This window comes from Pteronotus mesoamericanus, unplaced genomic scaffold (assembly GCF_021234165.1).
Source record: "Pteronotus mesoamericanus isolate MK-2021 breed Mesoamerican mustached bat unplaced genomic scaffold, CSHL_Meso_final scaffold_174, whole genome shotgun sequence".
Taxonomy (NCBI): domain Eukaryota; kingdom Metazoa; phylum Chordata; class Mammalia; order Chiroptera; family Mormoopidae; genus Pteronotus; species Pteronotus mesoamericanus.
Window position 1 is genome coordinate 14,493,940 of NW_026555309.1, and position 23,753 is coordinate 14,517,692.

The 23,753-nt window shown below is 36.2% G+C and overlaps 1 protein-coding gene across 3 annotated transcripts in view; it reads left to right on the plus strand.

Annotated features, from left to right (window-relative positions):
• Window positions 1–23,753, plus strand: part of TMEM67 (transmembrane protein 67) — a 52,348-nt gene that overhangs the window by 15,718 nt on the left and 12,877 nt on the right. For all 3 annotated transcript variants that reach the window (XM_054590259.1, XM_054590260.1, XM_054590261.1), the window contains exons 7-22: window positions 2,526–2,588; window positions 4,994–5,148; window positions 5,264–5,372; window positions 6,049–6,135; window positions 6,452–6,517; window positions 8,239–8,395; window positions 8,979–9,102; window positions 10,642–10,747; window positions 12,662–12,718; window positions 13,758–13,856; window positions 16,524–16,622; window positions 16,879–16,965; window positions 18,501–18,600; window positions 18,692–18,831; window positions 20,208–20,348; window positions 23,410–23,490. In XM_054590259.1, the coding sequence (XP_054446234.1) occupies window positions 2,526–2,588; window positions 4,994–5,148; window positions 5,264–5,372; window positions 6,049–6,135; window positions 6,452–6,517; window positions 8,239–8,395; window positions 8,979–9,102; window positions 10,642–10,747; window positions 12,662–12,718; window positions 13,758–13,856; window positions 16,524–16,622; window positions 16,879–16,965; window positions 18,501–18,600; window positions 18,692–18,831; window positions 20,208–20,348; window positions 23,410–23,490 (1,671 nt within the window). The remainder of the gene's footprint in view (window positions 1–2,525; window positions 2,589–4,993; window positions 5,149–5,263; window positions 5,373–6,048; window positions 6,136–6,451; window positions 6,518–8,238; window positions 8,396–8,978; window positions 9,103–10,641; window positions 10,748–12,661; window positions 12,719–13,757; window positions 13,857–16,523; window positions 16,623–16,878; window positions 16,966–18,500; window positions 18,601–18,691; window positions 18,832–20,207; window positions 20,349–23,409; window positions 23,491–23,753) is intronic.

A 23,753-nucleotide genomic window follows, 5' to 3' on the forward strand; every position in this document is an offset into this window, starting at 1 on the left:
CTCTCTGCTCTACTTTATATCCCCATGACTATTTTGTAACTATAAATTTGTACTTCTTAATACCTTCACCTTTTTCACACAGCCCCCTTACCACGCTTCTGTCTGGCAACCATCAAAATGTTCTCTGTATCAATGATTCTGTTTCTGTTCTGCTTGTTTGTTTATTTTGTTTTTTAGATTCTACTGTTGATAGATATGTATTTATTGCCATTTTAGTGTTCATATTTTGATCTTCTTTTTCTTCTTCCTCAGGAAGACCCTTTAACATTTCATATGATTCTTGGTTTGGTGGTGTTGAATTCCTTTAGCTTTTTCTTGTCTGGGAAGCTCTTTATCTGCCCTTTGGTTCTAAATGATAGCCTTGCTGGGTAGAATAATCTTGGTTGTAGGTTTTTGCTTTTCATCACTTTGAATACTTCTTGCCAATCCCCTCTAGCCTGCAAAGTTTCTTTTGAGAAATCAGCTGACAGTCTTATATGAGAGCTCTCCTGTAGGTAACTAATTGCTTTTCTCTTGCTGCTCTTAAGATTCTCTCTTTAACATGACATTTTAATTATGATGTATCGTGGTATGGACCTCTTTGGGTTCATCTTGTTTGGGACTATCTGCACTTTCTGGACTTGTATGTCTATTTCCTTCACCAAGTTAGGGAAGTTTTAAGTCATTAGTTTTTCAAAAAGGTTTTCAATTTATTGCTCTCTCTCTTCTCCTTCTGTCACCACACATGATGCAAGCGTTGGTATGCTTGCTTTAAGTTGCCCCAGAAGCTTGTTACGCTATCCTCATTTTTTTGGATTTTTTTCTTCTTGCTATTCTGATTGGATGCTTTTTGCTTCCTCATAGTCCAAATCACTGATTTGATTCTTGGCTTTATCTACTCCACTGTTGACTCCCTGTAAATTGTTCTTTATTTCAATTAGTGTATCCTTCATTTCTGACTAGATCTTATTTTGCTGCTGAGGTTCTCACTGAGCATTCTTGTCTGGGAAGCTCTTTATCTGCCCTTTGATTCTAAATGATAGCCTTGCTGGGTAGTATAATCTTGGTTGTAGGTTTTTGCTTTTCATCACTTTGAATACTTACTGAGCATTCGTATAACCAGTGTTTTGAACTCTGCATCTAGTAGATTCCCTATCTCCATTTTGTTTAGTTCTTTCTCTGGAGTTTTGATCAGTTCTTTCATTTGGTTCATGTTTCTTTTTCTCCTCATTTTGGTAGCCTTCCTGTGTTTATTTCTATTTATTGGGTAGAGCTGCTACATCTCCCTGTCTTGGTAGCGTCACCTAATGTAGTAGGTGTCCTGTAGGATCCAGTGGCACAGCCTTACCTATCACCCAAGCTAGGTACTGGAGATGAGCTCATGTGGACTGTGTACACCGTCCTATTGTAATTAAGTCTTGACTGCTATTGGCACATCCAAGTCAGCCACTGCCTGTTTTCTCTCCCAAGCAACCCAGCATAAGCTACAGAGTGATCTGCAGATGGCTGCTCCTTGTGCTGGGCTTAGAGGTGCCCATGTGAGGCCAGCCTGTAACTCAAGGCTGGCTGCTGCTAGTGCTGGGCCTGCAGCCACTTAGCCAGAGTTACAGGGCTCACTGGGCGCCAGATGCTGCTTGCTTAAGAGAGTTTAGAAATATCTGAAGCATGAGTCGAAACAAGCCATACCTTTGGAAAAGCGACTGGAAACAGCTTGGATGGGCCCAAAAGTTGAGTGGGATGGGGCTTCAGGGAATCACCAGGGTGGTGCAAACCATGTGAGCCAGGCTTGGAGTCTCAGATATGGCTCCCGCCTTCTGGCTCTATGCAGGGGGAAGGGCTCAGAAGAGGAACAAAAGCCTCTGCCACCACTTCAGTCTGGGAGAAAGCTGCCCTCCAGTTCTCACCCTGATGCTGGCCAATTCAGTTTCTCCCAGTATGTCTTTGGTGCCTTTCAATCTGCTGACCCCATGCTGGAGCTCAGAGCCTATGAGTCTGAGTAAGTCTGTGTGCAGAGCCTCTAAGAGGAACTGCCTGGGACTCTAGAAATGTCTGTCTTATACAGCTCTAATCTCCCCTGGTTTTTACACCCAGACATTATGGGAACTTACTTCCCTGGGCTGGATGGCCTGGTGTGGGCCTGGGACCCTTTGCTCCTGAGAGATCCCTACTGATTGTTATCCACTACACATGGTGTGGCACCAGCTTGTTCTTCATCTCTAACCCTCCTACCAATCTGGATTTGATTTCTTTAATTCCGTAGTTATAGGACTTAACATTCAGCTCGAGTTCTGGTGGTTCTGAATGATAGTTGTTCTGCAGTTTAGTTGTAATTTTGATGTGGTTATGTGAGGAGTCGCACCACGTTTACCTATGCTGCCCTCTTGACTGGAACACTGATAGTCTAAAGTCTGTTTTTTAAATCACATTGAGAAAGTAATGTTAGCATTTTTGCATTCAACAATATGCATATTAATATCTTCCTTATAGTGTAGTGTTAAGGAATCTTTATTTGAACTTAAAACTAAAATTCATCTTTTTGTTTGCAGGGCATGTCTTTTACTTCAGAATGGTTTACAAAATATTTGCAATCATCAGCAGCTGCTTGTTGGGTAAGTTTGAATTTTTTAAAAATAATTTTATATCATTTTGAAGAATTGTACCATGTTTCCCCCAAATTATAAAAGTTTTCTCTCTAAGTAGTGGTATCGCCTTAGTCATAGCCTGTAAGTCTTTCTGGTGGATTGAAAGAGAATACATAAAGAAAATGTTATTCATTTTGTGTTTCATTATATACAAATTGAGTGGCGCTTAGTTATCTTTAACTTTATTTGAAACAATTTTCCCCCAAATTATACAAGTTTTCTCTCTAAGTAGTGGTATCGCCTTAGTCATAGCCTGTAAGTCTTTCTGGTGGATTGAAAGAGAATACATAAAGAAAATGTTATTCATTTTGTGTTTCATTATATACAAATTGAATGTCTCTAAACTTACTTGGCTGAAATTTAGTGTTAGGGGACACTGATTCATTCTGTCATTTAGTAAATATTTATTGATGACCTACTATGTGGTTGGCCCTGTTCTCAATTCCGGTTTTGTATTTCAGAAAAAGACAAAAAAAATCCCTTGTAGAATTATAATCTAAGTAAATGCCAGGTGATGCTAAGTGCCATGAATACAAATAAATCAGGATAAAGAACACAGAGAATGGAAGGGGATGCTATTTTACATAGGGTGATCAGTACAGACATCTTTGAAAGGGTTATATTTCAGTAGAGATTTGGAGGAAGTGAGAGTGAGCCATGTAAAAGGAAGAATGTTCTTAGCAGAGACTACAGCAAGTACAGAGGGTTCCAAAGCACACTTACCCAGCTTGTTCATACTTAAGAAATAGGAAAGAGGCTAGAATGGCTGGAGCAGAGTGAGCAGGCAAAATGGAAAAATGAGTTCAGGGATGAAAGGAGTGTCTGTGGCTAGGACCTGGAGTTTACTATAAGGGAAAAAAGAAGGATTTTCTGCAAAGGAAGACATGATTAAACTTTAGATTTTAAAGGGATTATTAATGCATGGAGAGTAGATTTTCTGGGGGCAAGTACAGAAGCAAGGAGACCAATTAGGAGAATATTAGAATACTCTTTTAAGGGATAGTTGACGCATGGACAAGGGTAGTACTGTCGAAATGAGATATACTTTTGGATATACTTCTTTTTATATTGCATTGGCCAAAAAGTTCATTTGGTTTTTTTCTATAAGATGGCTTTAGTGGCGCTTAGTTATCTTTAACTTTCTTTGAAACAATTTTGTTAGATTGTATTGACAGCTGTCATATCTGCATGCATTTAAAAAGAAAAAAACTTACTAAATTGGTGAATTTTTGTGTAGCCGTTTTAATATTGAAGATGGAAGAATATAAGCAACATTTTTGGCATATTATGCTTTATTATTTTAAGAAAGGTAAAAACACAACTGAAATGCAAATAAAAGATCTGTACAGTCTATGGAGAAGGTGCTGTGACGGATTGAATGTGTCAGAAGTGGTTTGCGTTCCTGACTGTTGTGGCTCAGTTGGTTGGGCATCTCTGGTTCAATTCCCAGTCAGGGCACATGCCTGTCTTGAAGGTTCAGGCCCTGGTTGGGGCACATACAAGAGACAACCCACCAACATTTCTCTCTCATGTCAGTATTTCTCTCCCGTTCTCTCTCACTTCCCCTCTCTCTAAAAATAAAATCTTTTTTTTAAGAAAATGGTTTGCAAAGTTTCATGCTGAAGATCTCTCGCTGGACAGTGCTCCACAGTCAGGTAGACCAGCTGAAGTGGATCACAATCAAATCCAGACATTAATTGAGATTAACATTATACCATGCAGAAGATAGCCAACATACTCAAAATTTCCAAATCAATAAAGTTATTGGTGAAAATGAAAAATGTGTTTTTTATTTTATGGAAAAAACCATTCAGACTGTTGGGCTAACCCAATTTTTTGAAGATTGAGCTAACATGATTTACTGATGAGTTGGATATCGGAAGGGAGAAAAAGATCTCTCTAGTGTTTTGACTTGAATAATTATAAAAATGGAGTATGCTTTTTCTGATAAGGAAAACTGAGAACTCTGAGGGTCTCAACGAATGATCTTACTTTGTTATTCATAAAACAAATAGCTTAAAAATTAGATTTATATGTATATAAGAGTTAATGTGTAAACAAATTATTCTTTCAAATATAATTATTCTACTTAATAGCCTTTTTAATGTCATGCTTTAAGTTTTTAGTTAGTTCTTTCAATTGTTTATCTTTTTATTTCAGCCTAAAATTTATAATTAAAATATACACATCCTTCTGCTGCATGGTAAATTCTTTTGTACTTAAACTAGAGGAAAGGTATCAAAAAGTAAAAGAATACATGAAAGAAGAATTTGTAGAATAGGTAAAATTAAAACCAAGCATAATCTGTTACATCAACTTTTCTTAGGGTTTTAAAATCCATATTACATTTCTTTGTCATTGTTCTCTTGTAGGTATATGCCAACTTAACATCTTGCCAAGCTCTCGGAAATATATGTGTGATGAACATGAATTCTTACGACTCTGCCACTTTTGATGCATGCCGACTATTTCAGTTTGTCTTTGAAAATACTGCTGGACTGCGCACTGTTCATTCTGTTTCATTTTGGTAAGGACATTCTAACTGGCGAACTGTCATTTTGACCAAATTCAGTGCAGTTACTTTCACAAATATTAATATAAATGTGGCTTCCCCATTATTAAAACAATTGTATTGTTTGTAGGAGACAGAATCTTCCATGGCTGTTCTATGGAGATCAGCTAGGATTAGCACCTCAAGTACTCAGTACTACACCTCTTCCTACAAATTTCAGTTTTAAAGGGCAAAACCAGGTACAAGCACTATATTATTAAAGGATAACTACATTCTGATTTACAATTTGAAAAGGTAATAAGAATGTTACTAGTCATAATTCCTAAATCTAAGTATCAGCCATTCATAGGAACTAAACAGTAGAGAGTTCAGCTGTCTTATTTGAGTACATATATGCATAGTCTGGATTATATGATTATGCCAGCAAGAGGAGTTTGTAGGGTTGGGAAGGGTCGCTCTCATCACCAAATACTAAACAATCTCAGTCCCTCTATGTCTCTACGTACTTAGGAAGTGCTTCCAAACACAGAAGAGGACTCTCTCCCATTTTCCCAGCACTTCACAGGTCCAAATTCTCACCTCCAACTTTTTAACTTTGTAGAATGAAGTAATAGATTATTTCCTCCCTTACTCCCAACCCCTATTTAACAGGTTTGAAAAGAGCTTATCTGTTAATAGCACTGCTCCTCAAATCTGAAACAGTAGTTTTCATGGAAAAAAAATGGCCCATTTATTTTAGATATGTTCAGCCATAGAGATACCTAGATTAATTTTGCTTAAAAGTCAAGATAATTGAATTTAACTTTTTATTTCTGGAAAAAGAAAGTATCAGCCATCAATGAAAATTTCTTTATAGAATATTGCATTGCTTTTAGAGTATATGACATTACTTTATTCTTGTTTTTCTTTAATCAGAATACAAAACTGAAGTTTGTTGCTGCTTCCTATGATGTAAGAGGAAATTTTCTCAAATGGCAAACTTTAGAAGGTGGTGTTTTACAGGTGAGCATGATTCTAGCTAAAGAATTATAAATGTGCCTTATTTTTGCCTTAGGAAAGAACTAATTTATTGCTTGAATGGAGTATCAGTTTCTGTTGCAGTTGATTTATTTTCTTGTGCTTTAAATTGGAATTTCTTAAAACCAAATTAAATTATGATTTTAATTTAAAAGAAAAATTAGCCCTAAACTTTTCATATCTTTAATACATTAAATAGTAGTATATAAAGTATATATCCATGTTGGAACTTGAGAATTCTTATTATAAGCCAAGCAAACATTAGTGAGAGATATTTATCAGTTATATTCTTTTGCTCTAGCTTTGTCCAGACACAGAAACAAGATTAAATGCTGCTTATTATTTTGGAACAACCTATCAACAAAACGTAAGTTTGAGCTGTATTAAACAGTCTGTATTTTAGTTTCATTTTCACATTAACATAGTTGGAATAATCTTTGAATGTTTGAAACTGGAAATGTTTTTAATAGTAATGAAGAATTTCACTGATTGACATAATTTTTATTTTCTGGATATAAGGAATCTTAATTTAACTAACATGAAAAGAGTAAGTACCTTGTCCTCTTAAGAGTCTTATATATCATATAGTGTTAGATTTTCATAATCAGTTATTGATTTGCTTGTAGGCATATAGGTCTTAAAAAAATAACATCTACTTCTCAGCATCTTGGAATAAAGTAAGAATATTACTTTATTTTTAATGACTAATGAAAATGTTGCCTTCTTCTCCATCTACCGCCCAAGAACAAATAAAAATGCCTTCCTTTACCATTCTCATACTTTCTTCCCTCCTTCCCTTCCTGACCTTCTTCTGTTGGTGACCCATTTTGAAATTACAGTATGATACAAAGGAATGTTATGAGCCTTTAAACATTCTGTAGTCTACAAAAATATTTCTTGATTAAATTCATATAGACACACCATAGAACAAAACTGATTCCAGTTTTCTTAAAGCCATGATGAAAAATACTATCATGGAAAACACTGGAAGAAAATAAACATTTTTTAAGAGCAGTTATGTCTGGATTGTGGGATTACAGATGACTTTCCTTGTTTTTTCTAATATACTTGAAAATTTTCAATCATGAATATGAATTTACTTTTATTATTAAAAATGACTTGTATATTATTTCAAAAAAAAATGTTATTGTATGCCCCCCATAGTAAGAGAATCAACACTTGTTAAATGCCTGCTGCTGTGTGTTCAGCATTTTGACATTGTTATCTGATCAATGAAATACCTATGTGAGATACATATTATCTGTGCTTCATAGATCAGGAAATGGTGCTCAGCGAGGTTAGGTAATTTACTCAAGGTCTTGCATCAAATAAATTGTGTAGCCCATGTTCTGTCAAGTTTAAAAACCATGATTTTTCCATTGAACTTAGCTGCCTCTCAAGTAATTCATAGCATAGTAGGAAAAGCAGCTATATAGGCAAAGAATTGCAAAAAATGTAAGTTTTGCTATATACGTGTGGACAAGGTACCATATTGGCACAAAGGAGGGGTCATCAGCAGTTCGTGAGGAAGTAGAAAAGGGTTTCAAAGTCTTAGTGATACTTGGGCTTATAGAATAAATATGAATTTGCCAAGAGAACATGGTGGGGAAGGGAGTGTCAGGCAGAAACAGTATTTCCAACATTAGGGAGACATAGAATAACATAACATATTTAGGAACTGCAAGTAGATTAGTACAAATGGACCATAAACTGGCAGGGAGCAGTGAGGAGATAAGCCTGGCTTTATTAAGGGGGGCCAAATCATAGCCAGCATCGTACATCAGGATAAAGAACTAGGACCTCATCCCGTAGGACAGACAGTTTTTAAACCTTTTCATTGCTGTACCCTTAATGTTGAGAATGAAGGCATTCCCTCTTCACTGGCTTATAGGACTCTTAGGGGTTTTTTTGGCTCTTATTAAAAAAAAAAAAGATTCATCTTTATAGCCTTCATGTTTTGGAAGGCACATGGAAATGCACATAAACAAGGAAATTTAAAGAAATTTTATTTTATAAAATTAAAGAAAACACTTTTAAAGATAATAAATATGATCTGTAATTTTCATTTGGGATGCTTTTATTTTCCAGTGTGAGATTCCTATCTCTAAGATCTTAACCGACTTTCCCACTCCTGTATTTTATGATTTATATCTTGAATATACCAGTGAAAATCAACACCAATATATTTGGGCCGTGCCTGTGTTAAACCTAAATCTTCAGTACAATAAAATGTTTGTGAACCAAGGTAAGACATCCATACGTACCATTTTTTCTCTGAGCTAAACCCAATAAAAAAGTCAACCAGCTGGAAGATTTAATAAATCACGTATTACAAGAAAGGTCATAGATTCTCTCTTATATGGTTTTATATAGCATGCTAAAAAAATAAAGCAATAAGATTGCTAGTATATTTAGAAATTTTTACAAAATGTGTCAGGCTTATTGTTTAGCAATTATATTGCTAAAAGTGTGTTCTGAGAAAAACTAATAGAACTGTAAATTGGGGCTTCTTCAAGTTCTACTGGAGCTGCTTTTTGGACACATTAGTTTATTTTGTTGTTTACCATATTGTAAAATTCTGCTTATTCAGGTAATTTGCAGGGAAAATTGTTCCAAACTGATGAAAAGTCCAAACAATCAGAAAACTTGAGGTAGGGAAATCTAGTAGGAATTTTTTACAGCAATAGGTATGCTTGCAACCATCTTACCTGAAACAAAATGTATTAATTTTGTGTTTTAAATGTATTCAGTAAGCTTCTCCTTGAGAACCATCATGAACAATTTGAAGGTAATCTTTAATGCCACTTTTTTTCTTTTTATGATAAAAGACAGTAACTCTGGCAAGTGGCTTCTGACTCGGCGCATTTTCTTAGTGGATGCACTAAGTGGACGAGAAAATGACTTAGGAAGTCAGCCAAGATTAATTCGAATTGCTACACAAATATCACTGAGGTAAACAAATGTCTTACGCACTAAATTATGCTTGGAGTATACAGCAAAATGTTATAAAATAGAGTGTTTACCAACAATTAGCAAATGAAAACAATAAGAACAATTAAGTTGAAACAATACATAAGGTCATTTTAGCTATCTGTGTTAATTGGTTTATCCCAACAGAGGTGAGGAGCCAAGAAGAAAATTATGACAGAGGAGCTCGCAGGGTTCACGTTATAGGCCTCACTCTACACCTGTTGAATTAGAATGGATTGAGAGATTGCGGGGGGGTAAGGTGAGCATTAGTGGGCAGAAATGGGTATGTTAGAAGGAGGCTGCCAGCTGATTGCAATAGGCAGGCCTCCTCTTATCTTCATCTCCTTTAATAGCTACTATTTTACGTTGGCCCTGATTAACTAGCAACACCTCCCTCTGCTTAGTATACTTTAGTATACTTTAACAATGACACTTATTGTTACATTCGGTCCTTATTTCTCCCTTTTCCAGAGTGAGATTCCTGTCTCTAAGGCCTTAACCAACTTTCCCGTTCCAATATTTTATGATGTGTACCTTGGTATTGCTGATTTCAGCACTATCACCTTACATTAGTCTCACAATTTAGCATGCATTATTTTATCTTTTTCACTGTTATATTTATTTTCATAGCAATCTTATGATATAGGCAGTACAGAAGCTTTGTCTTGTATCTTGCTGAAATCTAAATGTACTGTTTTTAGTATTCCTTCAACCTGCTAATGTATCCCTAGTAAAAATGAAATCAAACCTACTCAGGCCTGCCTGACTTGATCCTGGTGGAACGATGCTGGCCCCTGGAGCTTGGCAGTTTCCCTTTTGAGTTTACAAACTGTACATTACCAATGCATCGAATTCAGCAAAATGTACCCCACTATGTGCTGTAAACAGTATTAGAGCTGACATATTACTTTGCTAAGAATTCATCCTTCTCTTTTGAAAATCAGCATTTATCTGCCTTTCACTAGGCTTTATGCAACACTTCTTATTAGAATATTGCTCAAAAATGTTTCATAGTATTTCAGTGATTTCACTTATAAACATCATAGGACCTATATCAAGAACAGTTTCTAGTTTGTCTCAGGGTTGATTTTATATTATTTCTTTAAGATTTTATTTATTTACTTTTAGAGAGGCTAACGGAGGGAGAAGGAAGGGGAGAGAAACATCAGTGTGTGGTTGGCTCTTGAGTGCCCCTTACCGGGGACCTGACTTGCAGCCCAGGCATGTGCCCCAGACTAGGAATCGAACCCATGACCCTCTGGTTTGCAGGCCAGCACTCAGTCCACTGAGCCACATCAACCAAGGCTCAGAGGGTTTATTTTAATATTAAAGTTTTAACCACTTAACATAGATTGTGTTAATATCATTAGTTTATGCTTAACCTTCCCTAGTCCTTATTAACTAGTTGGTTCTAAGATCACCAGAACTCTCCATGTTAAATTAAAAAGAAACGGTAAGTTAAATATATGTTTTAAGGGCCCAGATGTACTTATAACAAGAAGTGTATTTTCTTTTAAACAGCATCCGCCTTGTGCCCAATACAAAAAATGGAAACATCTTCCCTCCCTTAATTACCATTGGCTACAGTGACATTGATATCAAAGATCCCAACAGCCAGTCTGTGAAGGTGAGTTGCTTACTAATCAGTGCCTCTATATGTGTTAATATGGAATTAGTTTACATTACAATCAAAAGACAAGTTTAACATGAACACTGTTCTTTATATAGTCGTCTTAATTATTTTTTACTAATAATGGTAGGAGGTGAGTTCTTAGGGATCCTGGGTATTAAAAAAGCAAGAATTAAGTTTTTAGTAGAAAGCATTACCAACAGTTGGGCACCGTTGCTCAGGATGCTGGGGCATGCTGCAATGCAGTGTCTGCCGCTGTTCTCTTGGGCCTCCTTGCTTCTACAATTTGTCTCCTTGCCTAATTAAACCAGGAACTCAAACTTTACAGTGGGCAGCCTTGCCCACTTGAAGACACACTTTAATAGGTAGAAAGAGATTAAAATGATCAACTTTATAACTAGTAGTGCTGAAATGAACTAGAGAATGCAGTTTGAACCTACAGCCAAGTAGGCTTTCTGTCACTTCTGCAATTCAATTAAACTTAAACACAGAACTAGAGGCCTCCCCTGCCTGGCAAGGTGTGTATATGGAAGAGAGACCATGTTTGTCCTGAAGACAGGCTACACCTAAGAGAATGAACCTGAAAAAGGCTGAGCCATACATGCTTAGCTTCTCCCCTCAACCTCACCCAGTAAAGCATTTCTGCTTTGAAGAGGGGTGAGAGAGGGAAAGAAAGCCAAGCCAGACCCTTCTAGACTTTTTCCTCAGAGAGATTAAATGGTTATCCCCTAAGAAAAAAAAGGGCCCTTCCTTCTTTTTAAAGCTAATCTTCTAATTGTTTACAGACTTTCTCCAATGTCTTGTTCCAACCCTAGCCCCTTATTCATCCAGATTCCCTGTTAGTCCTTTTTCTTTGTTTATAACACCTTTCAGGTTGCCCCATCTTAAAAACAAACTAAAATAACCAAACAATAAAATGTTTCCTCAATCCTTAACTTTTCAGTTGGCTGTCATATCTCTTTCTTTGATTCTCCAACCATTTATTTTTTTCATCATTTGCAATCTGGCTCTTGCTATCTTGCTTCTTTGGAAAAAAACTCAGTGCAGGTCAGCAATGAATTTTACAAACACTGGCTTTATTTTTTTAACTTGACATTTAAACAGCATTTGACACTACACTCTTGACCGTCTTCTTAAAACTCCTTATTCTGTAACCATGGTAAGACCTAGGTATCTTATCTCTCCTACCTCTCACAGCCCTGTTTCTCTTACCTTTTACTGGTTCTTCTTTCTCTTCCTGTCTCATAACATATTACTATAGTGATAGTCCTAAAATTCTTGTTTAGCCCATTAAAGGGTGTGATTGTTGAGCCAGTTGCTAAATTCTTGATAAGTAAGATCTGTCACATTTCCTCAGTTACACAAACCTATCAGAAAGTGAAATATGCCCTGGCTGGTGTGGCTCAGTGGATTGAGTGCCGTCCTGCGAACCAAAGGGTCACTGGTTCGATTCCCAGTCAGGGCACATGCCTGGGTTGCAGGCCAGGCCCCCAGTAGGGGGCACGCGAGAGGCAACCACATACTGATGTTTCTCTCCCTCTCTTTCTCCCTCCCTTCCCCTCTCTCTAAAAATAAATAAATAAAATCTTTAAAAAAAAACCCAGAAATTTATTAAAAAAAAAAAAAAAGAAAGTGAAATATGATTAGTTTGGATTGACTGCTGTTAATGAACCTAACCTAGCTCCTAATTAACCCCTCTTTCCTTATTGTATATTCAAAAGGGATATTTAAACAGCATGAATAATTCCCAAAAGGATATCCATTTATGTGTAAGTAAGGGTCAACTCTAGTAATATTGATCAAAAATACAGCATTTATGGTAAAGTCCATCTACAAATGTATTTTTGTAATAAAAGTAGATTTGTATTATATAATTTCAGTATGGCTAATTTGCTTTCTTTTAAATATCAGGTTTCTTTCTCAGTCAAATATGAAATGAATCAAGAAGAAGCACATATCCAGACAGATGTGAGTTTATTTTAACCTGTTAAAGTATTCACAGTATATTCTTTAATTTAAAAAAACCTAAGATGGACAGGAATGTTGTCAAAATAAAGAGATTTGCATTATATCCTTCATCCAGCCTCCCCTAATGTTAACATCCAACTATAGTGCAGTGATCATAATCAGGACATTAATATTGATGTAGTCCTATTAACTAATCTAAATACTCTTTGAATTTCACAAATTTTTTTACTCATCGATTTTTGTTTTAGGATGTAGTCCAGGGTTGCATATTGCTTTTAGCTGTCTCTTCTTTGATTTGTGACAGTTCCTCATTTGTTTTTTGTCTTTCATGACCTACCCTAACACTTATGAAGAGCACTGGTAAATTATTGTGGTCCTCAGTTGTGTTTATCTGATATTTTCCCATGCTTAAATGTAGTCTTGGAACAGATACCACAGAAATGATGTTGAATCATATCAGTGAATCATATCAGAAGTTACTTAATGTCAGTATGTCTTATTCCTGATGTTAATTTTGATCATATGGCTAAGATGGTATCTCCAGAGCTCACTGTATTTTGCCATTTAAAATTAATATGTCTTGGGGAGAGATACTTTGAGATTATGCAGATATCCCACTTATTCTTTTGCCCTCAATTTTAGCATCCAGTGACACTTCTTGCCTGTAAAAAGTATTACTGAGATATTTGTGTGATAGTGATTTTCTGTTTCCATAATGTCTTCTATATTTTTCAATTTGGATTCTACAATAAAGAGGAGCTGTTCTTTTGCCCACACTGACTTATTTATTCAGTTACTTATTTAAATCAATATGGATACTTACTTATCCTAGTGATTATATTCCATTACTATTTATTTTCTTGCTCAAATTGTTCCAGATTTGGTCATTGGGGGGGGTCCCTTCAAATTCACTCCTGTGTCCTTGGAGCATACTGTCCCCCACCATTTTTTGAGTACTTTTATACTTTCTATTTATAGCATTTTTGAACATTGATGAGGGAAATTACATACATTCCTAAGTGTTGTTTTTTTTCTTTAGATTGCTTTGGGTGTGTTGGGTGGGCTAGCTGTCTTATCATCTCTTTTGAAGACAGCAGGGTGGAAGAGGCGCATCGGGAGCCCTGTGATTGACTTACAGGTATGGTCTCAGGAGTTTTTAAGTATATTTTTATCTTTGACTATTTTATATCTTTCTAATAAGACAGATGTGAGCTAGGGTTGAGTAAAACGTTTGCCTTGAGTTCCTCTGGGGCATATAACTGGAGAGGTTCGTACCTTCTCCTTGCTCTCCCGCATTCCTGCGCTCCAGCCTGCATTCCCACCAGCATTGCTCTCCTTGTTTTCTCACATCTTTACCAACACTTGATATTTTTCCAGTCTTTCCATTTTTTACCAACCTGATGGTATAACTGGTATAGCATTGTTTTAATTTTTACTTCTCTGATTACTCTTCATATGCCTCATTAATCATTTGGTTTTTCCCTTTTGTGAACTGCCTGTTTGTATCTGTTGCCCATTGTTCTATTAGATTCCCAATTTTTCTTGTTTATTTAAAGATTTTTCTGTATTTTCTAAATATGAACCCCCTTTTGGATTTTTGATGCTGAAATGTCTTCTCGTCTGTCATTCTATGTGTTCCTTTGTTTAACAGAAACTCTTAATTTTGATATTATCACATCTGAATAGTTCTTCATATTACAGTATTGTATGTGCTTTTAGGATCTTGTTTAAAAAAAGCTTTCCCTATCTCAAGTTTGAAAATATATTCTCCCATGCTTTATCAACTTTGTAGTTTTACTTCTCATTTAATTTTTAAAGTATTTTTTGTTTTTATTTTTATCTATCATTTATTGAACATTTACTGTGTACCAGGTACTTTTTCAAGCTTTACATGTATAATTCATTTAATCCTCACAATGGTTATATGAAGTTGGGTATTATTGTTATTTTCCCATTTTTCACAGATGAAATTGTGGCAGATGTTAAATAAATTTTCTATTCATTTAGTTTTCATAGCAACTCAGTAATAGGTTGTATTTCCATTTAGCTAATTGAGAACATGAGAAAAGCAACACAGCAACTTGTTTGTGCTGGGATAGCTTCCTGACTCCAAAGCCAACATGCTAAGGAATCCGAGGATGGGCCTTGATTTACATTTTGGGATAGTTTAGAAAGTCTTCCTAGAGAAGTGGACTTAAAGCTGGTTTATCTGTGCATTCCACAGATAGTCACTGAGGGCCTGCTGTCTGAGTTCCAGGCACTCTCTCAGGTGTTAGGCCATGTGAACATGTGATAGTGACCGAAGACAGACATGGCCTCTGCCCTTGGAGCTCACGAGAGTTTGCCAGAGAGAATAAGGGAAGAAAATTTGATGAAACAGTACCCATTTCATTCCACAAAATATTTGAGATGAAAGTGTGTGGAGTGCAAATTATTAAATCATTGGAATTGGTAGATGAAGCAAAGAAAGTTGATTTTGGCCCTGGCTGGTGTGGCTCAGTGAATTGAGTGTCAGCCTGTAAACTAAGAGTTTGCTGGTTCAATTCCCAGTTAGAGCACATGCCTAGGTTGCGGACTGGGTCCCTTGTTGAGGGCATGCAAGAAGCAGCTGATTGATGTGTCTCTCACACATTGATGTTTCTTTCCCTCTCTTTCTCCCTCCCTTCCCTTCTCTCTAAAAATAAATGAACAAAATATTTTTTAAAAAACAGTGGATTTTTATTTAGGTTGTGAAGGACCTTGTAAGTCAGGAATTTATATTTTACTGAGGAGTCACTGAGGAAGAGTGCTGCAATCCAATTTACATTTTAGAAAGCTAACTCTGGTGGTAGTGTGGAGGATAGACTGAGGAGAAAGGTTCCAAAGTAGGAGAAAATTAGGAAGCAGTCCTAACATTCTTAGATGGTCAAAGATGAGAAGGGTTGAATAAGACAGAAGCTATTGGGAATGGACCAAAAATTAAGGACCCCAAAGATATCTAGGAGTGGCCACAGTTGGTTTAAATGATCCATGCGTTATGGAAGAAACTCCCAGTAACTCCATTCTTCTCGCCAATACAATAAAGAATTACAGATCAGCAAGTCTATTAATGTGCATGGAGGGTTGATTGGTGATCTTTCTTATGGAAGAGAGTAAGAGCAGGCCTAGTTAAGGTGGGGGCAGAGGGGTGAAAGGCATAGGCTCAGGGCAAAGCAGGGTAAGGGCCGCCAAAGGCAGGGGTGGCAAGTGCAGGAGTGGTGAGAGCCAGGATGGGCAGGTGCATTTGTGGCCAGAGGGCCAGGAGCACCAAGTCTAAGTCCTTAGTTCTGAGGACTTACATAGTTGGTAGGATGGGGTGAAGAAGGTACATGCTGATTTGACAGGTAAAGGTGGAGGCAGCGTTGGGTGTGTCAGGGGGCGGGGTGGTGGGGGGGTGTTGGCGTGAATACCCAAAGGTGTTCATGGGCTTCTTCCTTTGGGCACTATGAGCCCTTTCTGCATTTCAGGCCTTGGGATGAAAGCACAGTTTCAAAGGCTTTCTTTCCCAAACAGTAGAGATGATACATAGAATTTCAAGGGCTGCCCTCCTCCCATGTAGCATGGTATTTCCTGTGGTGTTGGAACACCTGGCAATATTACCATACCAGGCTCAGGGCTACTGGGTGAGACATGTCTCCCTCCTCCCTGCCTTGGTTTGCTCTCTATCCTACCTAACACATACATACATGAAACAAGGGTACAAGCTTAAGAAACTGGTAGATAATGTTATTAAGTGATAGTATAAATATTTTGAGTCTATAACAATTATACTGTTTTTAAATTGCAGACAGTTATGAAATTCTTGGTATACTATGCTGGTGATCTGGCCAATGTATTTGTTATCATCACAGTGGGAACAGGCCTTTATTGGCTCATTTTCTTCAAAGTAAGTGAGTTTCTGAATTTAACCTGAATGTCAGTGCCTGAATAACTGATAAATGCTCTTTATAAAGAAACTTTTTTATTTGGAGATATTTCTGATAAAGAGTATTGCAGCAAGTGCTAAAACACACATTACTTGAGTGTGTGTGTTTATTGAGAGCATCACCACCTTCCTCTTTTGTGCTTTCTTTGGTTTATAAAATGATGCTTAGTAAAAACCTTATATGGTTGTAGTTAATGGTGTATTATTTTTGTTATAGGCACAGAAGTCCGTATCTGTTTTGCTACCAATGCCGGCTCAGGAAGAACGTTTTGTTACTTATGTGGGATGTGCTTTTGCTCTGAAGGTAAGTTTCAAAGGACAGGTTAAAAATTTTAAAAGGTCTGCTAATAAACTTGTAAGTCTTTACAATTAAAGTACTTTCAAAATCTTTGGTGTAGAATTTAGTTTGATTCTGAAAGAAAACATGAAGCGTCCAAGCAGGGTTTACTCTGTTTTACATAGAAAGGCTACTTTTATGTACAATAGTTCATTCTGAAAATCTGGCTTAAATAACTTTTCCTAAGAAACCACAAATAAGGTTTGAATTAACATGAGTTATAGCTAATTTGATAAAAATAATACTTCACTATATGACTTTCTTCTTTAAAATCTGATGATGCATTCACAATGGAGACAAAATGCCTTTGGGCATGAATTTTGACTCTCTTAATTGAGAGTAGAAGGTACTGAAATCTTAGAATTTGTTTTCTCTGTCTCCATGTTTCTTTCCTGCTCTTGCTTCATTTTTTGTCAATGTATGTAAACCTCTTTACATGCCTCTGTGGTAGATCTCGTCTGTAGGGTAAGTGGAGGCAGTCTGGCTTCCTTACCCAGACGCTTGGGTAACTAGGGGGAGCAGCTTCTCACAGCCTTGAAGGAGTCTGATACAGCAGTGTTCTCACAGCCTTGAGCCTGGGGGCTATAAACTGCCCCATAGCCTTGAGTAGGCTCGCATGCGCAGCTCATGCCAGGTTACCTCACTTTTTGGCCTGAAGTCTGCTTTGTTTGTGCTAGTACTTAAGGAGGTAGGGGCTTCTCACAGAGAGAGAGGGAGAGTCAGAGAGTTGGGGCACCGACATAGACTTGGGGTCGTGGCCTCTGTGACTCCCGAATAAAAGCATGTCAAGCATCCCCACAGCTCCACGCATCTTCTTCCATCTACCTGAGGACCTGCCCAGCCTAGGGAGGCTGCAACACATCATCCCATTGTATCGTGTTGATTAACTGCTTTTCCCACTGATCTGTGAGCTCCTTAAAGAGAGGAATCATCCCATACTTAGATTTTTATCCTTTGTTTAATTAATAATACGTCTACTAGGAAGAAGTCCTCAGTTTAAACATATTACTTATATAAATGAAAAATATGTATTTCCACAACACATTTTTTTATATCAGAAATTTCAATACCAGAAATAGAAAAAAAGACTGTGAAAGCATCTTAAAATTTAATTAGAACAAGCAAATTACAGTGGAAAATATCTTTACTCATAAAGAAGTCAGATGATCTGGAAAACGTATATTTTTGGAAACCTTGGGAAAGAGAGTAAATTATGCAAGGCGCCTGTATGTGGAGGATGCAGTATATCTCCTTTTTTCATACTCTTATTGCAAAGAAAAGAGAAAAGGGAAGGCGAAACATTATGTGTATAAAAATCCTATGAATTTGGTGATTCTGTGTTATTTGGTTATTTGATTAGTGATTTCTAGTGATCTAACTTTGTCACTTGTGAAAATTGTATATTCTTATGATTGCATTATATTTGTTTTTAAATAATTAGTATTGATTTCATAAGCAGGCTTAATGTGGATGCTTTTAGGTGTTTTATTTGTCATTCTCAGGCTCTGCAATTTTTGCATAAGCTCATATCCCAGATTACCATTGATATATTCTTTATTGATTGGGAGCGACCTAAAGGAAAGGTTCTTAAAGCTGTTGAAGGTAACTTAAATAATGATTTGTACCAAAAATTTGCTACCCTTGCAGAGCAAAGAAGATGAAACCCCTGTGTTCATTTTATCTCCCTGACCAGGTGAGGGTGGTGTACGGAGTGCTACTGTTCCCGTAAGCATATGGAGAACATATTTTGTAGCAAATGAATGGAATGAAATTCAGACTGTGAGAAAAATTCATCCACTCTTTCAAGTACTCACTGTCCTCTTCTTTTTGGAGGTATAAACTATTTGACATAATTGTTGCAAATTATGGATACTTTGTAAATGTTAATTGAATTTGATTCCAGCTAAACTTTCATGACAGCAGAAGAATTTTATAAAGGTTGAAAAAATATTGTTTAAGTCATTATAAAAAAGAGTGGCTTTTGAAATATCATGGTAAAATACACATAACATGAAATTTACCATGTTAACCATTTTTAGGTATATAGTTCAATAATGTTATGTAAATTCACATTGTTGTCACATTATTTCTAGAACTTCCCTCATCTTGCAGAACTGAAATTCTGTACGCATTAAACAACTCCCTATTCTTCCCTCTGCCCTATTCTTCCCTCTGCCTAGCCCCTGAAAACCACCACTCTATTTTCCATCTCTTTAAATTTGATTACTCTAGGTAAGAAGTGGCTTCTAAACCATTGGTTTGTAGTGAAATTCCTTGGGAAAGCTTTTGCAAAATACCTATAGCTCACCTCACTCCCTAGAGATTATGTTTGATTCAGTAGCTCTGAGGCAAGCGCAAGTATCTTTCTTTGAAAAAGCCACTCACTCTATGATTCATATTTTCACTCCTGTATTACAAGGTTGATCCAACAAGTTATATTGAACACCTACTATGAACTGTGTTCTATATCAAGAGCTGAACAAGGCACAGTGAATGAGTAAATAACCTTTATAGTTACTTAATGGATCTGGTTGGAATTATTAAAGGAAGTATGCAATACTGTATATGGGACTGAAATATGGAATAACAGGTTTTTCTCAGGAATTATTGATTCTTTTATCTGTCTGCCTTCCTTCCTTTTGCCTTTTTTCCCTCCTTTCTACTTTCTTTCCTTTTTTAAAGAGAGGAGAATATGTCTGTCTCTAGGACATATGAACACTGCCTCAAAATTTTATTTATAATATTGCTTTTAAAGCTTTAAAAGGCATTGCATAAGAAAGAAGTTTATATTCAAGTAAGTTTGGAAAACAATGGATTCAATAAAGTCATGTAGATTTCTTTACCATCAAAACTATTTTTCATAACTAGCATATGTTAAAGTCTCATGAAATGTTGGTTTTTCATTGGTAGTTTACTGAAGAAAATTTTATTCTTGTGACAAATTTTTGAGCTTTGCCAGTGTATGTGATAATAAGGTAGTATTTGGCCCTTATCATATTAAAGAGAATACCAAATGAACTAAGTATTTTGTATTAAGTGCTTCATAGTTAAAAATACAGGATAATTGTTTTTATCTAGATTTTCACTGTTTTTATGAACTTGAATTTTTTTTTTAAGGTAAGCAGTAGGGAGCCATATCTCATTTTCAAACTAGAGAAGTTTTCTTCATTCATGTCTGTTTAAATTATTATTTTTCCTTTTAATTCCAGGTTGTGGGATTCAAGAACTTAGCATTAATGGATCCATCCTCTAGTCTTTCCAGAAATCCACTTAGCTACATAGCTCCTTATAGCCGCATTTTGAGATATGCAGTGTCTACTGCTCTTTGGTTAGTGATTGGAATAATACAGGTAACGAGATTATACTTCTAAGCAACATTGCCTTTCTATATTTATAATTGTTTATATAATAATTGTCCTCAAACATTGACCACATTCTGATTTCTGTCAATAAGAACAACAATAATAATAGCTAATTCTTACATAATGTCATAATCCAGACACTGTGTTAATTACCTTGTACATTGTACATATTAACTTTCTTAGTCTTTCCTTCCTTCCTTCTTCTTCCCTTCCTTCCTTCCTTCCTTCTTTCCTTCCTTCCCTCCTTCCCTCCTTTCTTCTTTCTGCTATTACAGTTGTCCCAGCTTTTCCTCCTTTGCCCCTCTCTACCCAGCATCTCCCATTCCCTCTGGCAACACCCCCTCCTTTGTTCATGTTGATGGATCAAGCATATAAGTTTTTTGGCAACTCCATTTCCTATACTTGCTTTTATAACTTTCTTAATCTTTATAGTAGCCCTCAGAGATAGGTTCTGTTAGTAGCCTCGTTGTACAGATGAGGACCCCTTAGGCACAGAAAGGTTAGGTGCCTAAAGTGATACAATTTAGAGATAGGCAGAACTGCAGTTGGAACCCAGGCAATCCGATTTCAGAGATCACTTTCTTATCAATAATGGGGATCTGAAGTCTTTCAAAGTTTGCAGTTTTCTAGTCATATGATAGAGTCCTTGTTTAGTTTATATATAACTACAGGGTGGTTAATTTAACTTTAGAAATTTTCTTTGAAATATAACATTATTAACATTTATTTCTCACTCAAACTGCCAATACTCCTTGTGAAATTTTCTTTGAACTATTTATTAAAATAGCTGAAACTAAAAATAATAAATCTTTTCAGCCTCAGGTGACATGGCTCTAGCAGAGGATTTTTTTTTCTATGTTTTCCTTATCGTTTTAAAGCTTAAAAAACAGTATGAAAGGAAGAAAAGGAAGAAGCAGCAGCTAATGCGCTTAACTCTAATATCTGCACTTCCTTCTCTTGCTTCCAGACATTTCCATGAATGGAAAGAGCCTTTTTGTTTGATTAAAAATTTCTTTAACTTTTAAATAAGCAAGTGAAGACGGGAACTTTTGAAAGATGAGGCTAAACTTCCTATAACCTGGGGAACAAAAACCTGCGTTAACAAGCCTATTTTTAAAGATTTTCTGGGATTGAAATCCCAAAATTCCTACAGAATTGGATGCAGGTGGCATTCTGTGATCTGAGATTAGAATCTTTAAATTTGTATTTATTTTAAATCGGTTAGACTTATTAAAACTTGAAGCTACAAGGCTAGAGCTAATGAGGTATGATAGTTTGAGAGTCAGAAAAGGAAGAGAAACAGAAATAAGAATTTGATTTAAGATAGGATCAAGAGTATGGGGCTTGATGTTTATCATCAGCATAATAGAAAATATTTTATTTTGTACATTTACCAGTATACATTTTTGTGAATAAGCCAGATTCATCTACATGATGAATTTAACAGGCCAACATCTGAAACTGTTCATATTTGGTTGAGTATGATATAAATAAATAAAAGAATAATAGTATCTGAAACAAAAAGTGAACTTTATCTCTCTCCTGAGAAAGAAGAGCAAAGAAGGGCAGTGCAGGGCCAGCATGGTGGCTGCTCTCAGACCCAGAAGCCAGTTGTTCTCTGCTGCTCAGGACTTCCGTCTCTAAGATGACCTCCTGGTCCTTGAGGCTGATGGAGTTGCAGGGGCGGGGGGCCGGTGGGGACCTGGGGAGAAGAGCTCACCATCTCCTCTATAAGAGCCTTTTCAGAGGTCCCTTTAGCACCGCGTTGGCCAGAACTTGGTCACATGGCCAGACCTCACTTTGAGTGAGCAGCATGCCCATTCAAAGAAGAGGTCTGTCTCTAAGGAGAAAGGGGAAAGCATTGTTGAGGCAGCACCCAGCAGTCTCAGGCATCACCATTGAACCTCCTTGATTTCTCACTCTGCTGTCATTCTGTTGGGAAGATATTTCCATGGTCACTTTCTAAGATTATCAGTGTTCATTCCTCAAGGATCCTGAAGAGTTCTCTTAACAGCCTGAGAGTTCCACAAATTCGTTTGTACAAACTTTTCTTGACTCTCTTCATGTTAGGCTTCATTGTTCACTCCTTTATTCCCCTAAACTCAGCTTCTTCAACTTTTAAGTGGTATACTTTAATTTTTAAACTTTGAATGTTTTTCATGGCCTTTAAAGAGGTTTAAAAAATATGTACATTGAGTATTTAGGAAAATATTTTCATTATTCCGCTGCTGTTTCATTTAATGATTGATTCACATATCTGGGCACATTTATGTACTAGATACTGTGCTGAGCTCAAGGATATGCTGTACCACAAACAAGTTACAAATTGTGACTAGTGCTATGAAAGGCATCAGCAGGGAGATGAAATAGCAAAGAAACGAAGATGAGGGGAGTAAAAGTTAGGAATGAGGGACCACAGAGATAGCAGAGACAGCCTCAAATTCAGTGGTTAAATGATATTACTTTTCTTTGAAGCATATTTAAGAAGGACTGCAATGTAAACTTTTCTGATTTATAAAACTTCCCTTTGTATATTGTTATTAAATCTAGAAAACACTTGAAACTATTCCATTTGAATATTTAAAACAACTGTAGTTGAAATAGAATACTTGATAAATGCTTTGTATGTGCTGTTGTGTCAGAAAAGATTAATTTGCAAACAGCAACCTTTCTAATGGCTTTAGAAATTTAGGAACGGGCAGAATTACAGAATAAGACCTAAATCTGGCCATTAATACAATGGTTTATCCTAAATTTTTAAATCACTTTTCTTTCTTCCCTCATGTTTGTCCTATCTTGTTTTAATGACACAGAAAAAATTTTTAAAATTCAAAATACACTCCATCAATGAATCTTAACACAGTTCCCAAAACCTTCTTCCTTTGACAATAGAATCAGAAATGATAAGCAGGATTTTATCCCATAGGAACCATTATAGGCCACTATGTGCTTGGTCGGAACTTCTTTTGTCTTAACATACTACACTGTGGCTATAAAAGAAAATTAAATCCTAAAAGCTAATAAGCATGAACTTGGTTTAATATTCCAGATCGTGTTCTTTGCTGTCTTTTATGAGAGATTTATAGAAGATAAAATTCGACAGTTTGTTGATTTATGCTGTATGAGCAATGTAAGTACTTTTTGACTTTATCTTGCAAATGTTATTTTTCCCTTTTTAAAGGTCATGAGTACATTAAGAGAGGCTTTAAAAGTGATTTGGTATAATTGGATTTTCAGTCTAATCTCCGCTGATTGTTAATTCCAGAAATAGTTATAATGAGCTACAAGTTAATATTTACTGTCTTAGTTTTTTTTTTATTTGCAGTTTCTTAATTATGAATTCCTTATGCCACAAAATAGTTCACTCAGCTGAGAAAAGTTTTCATATATAAA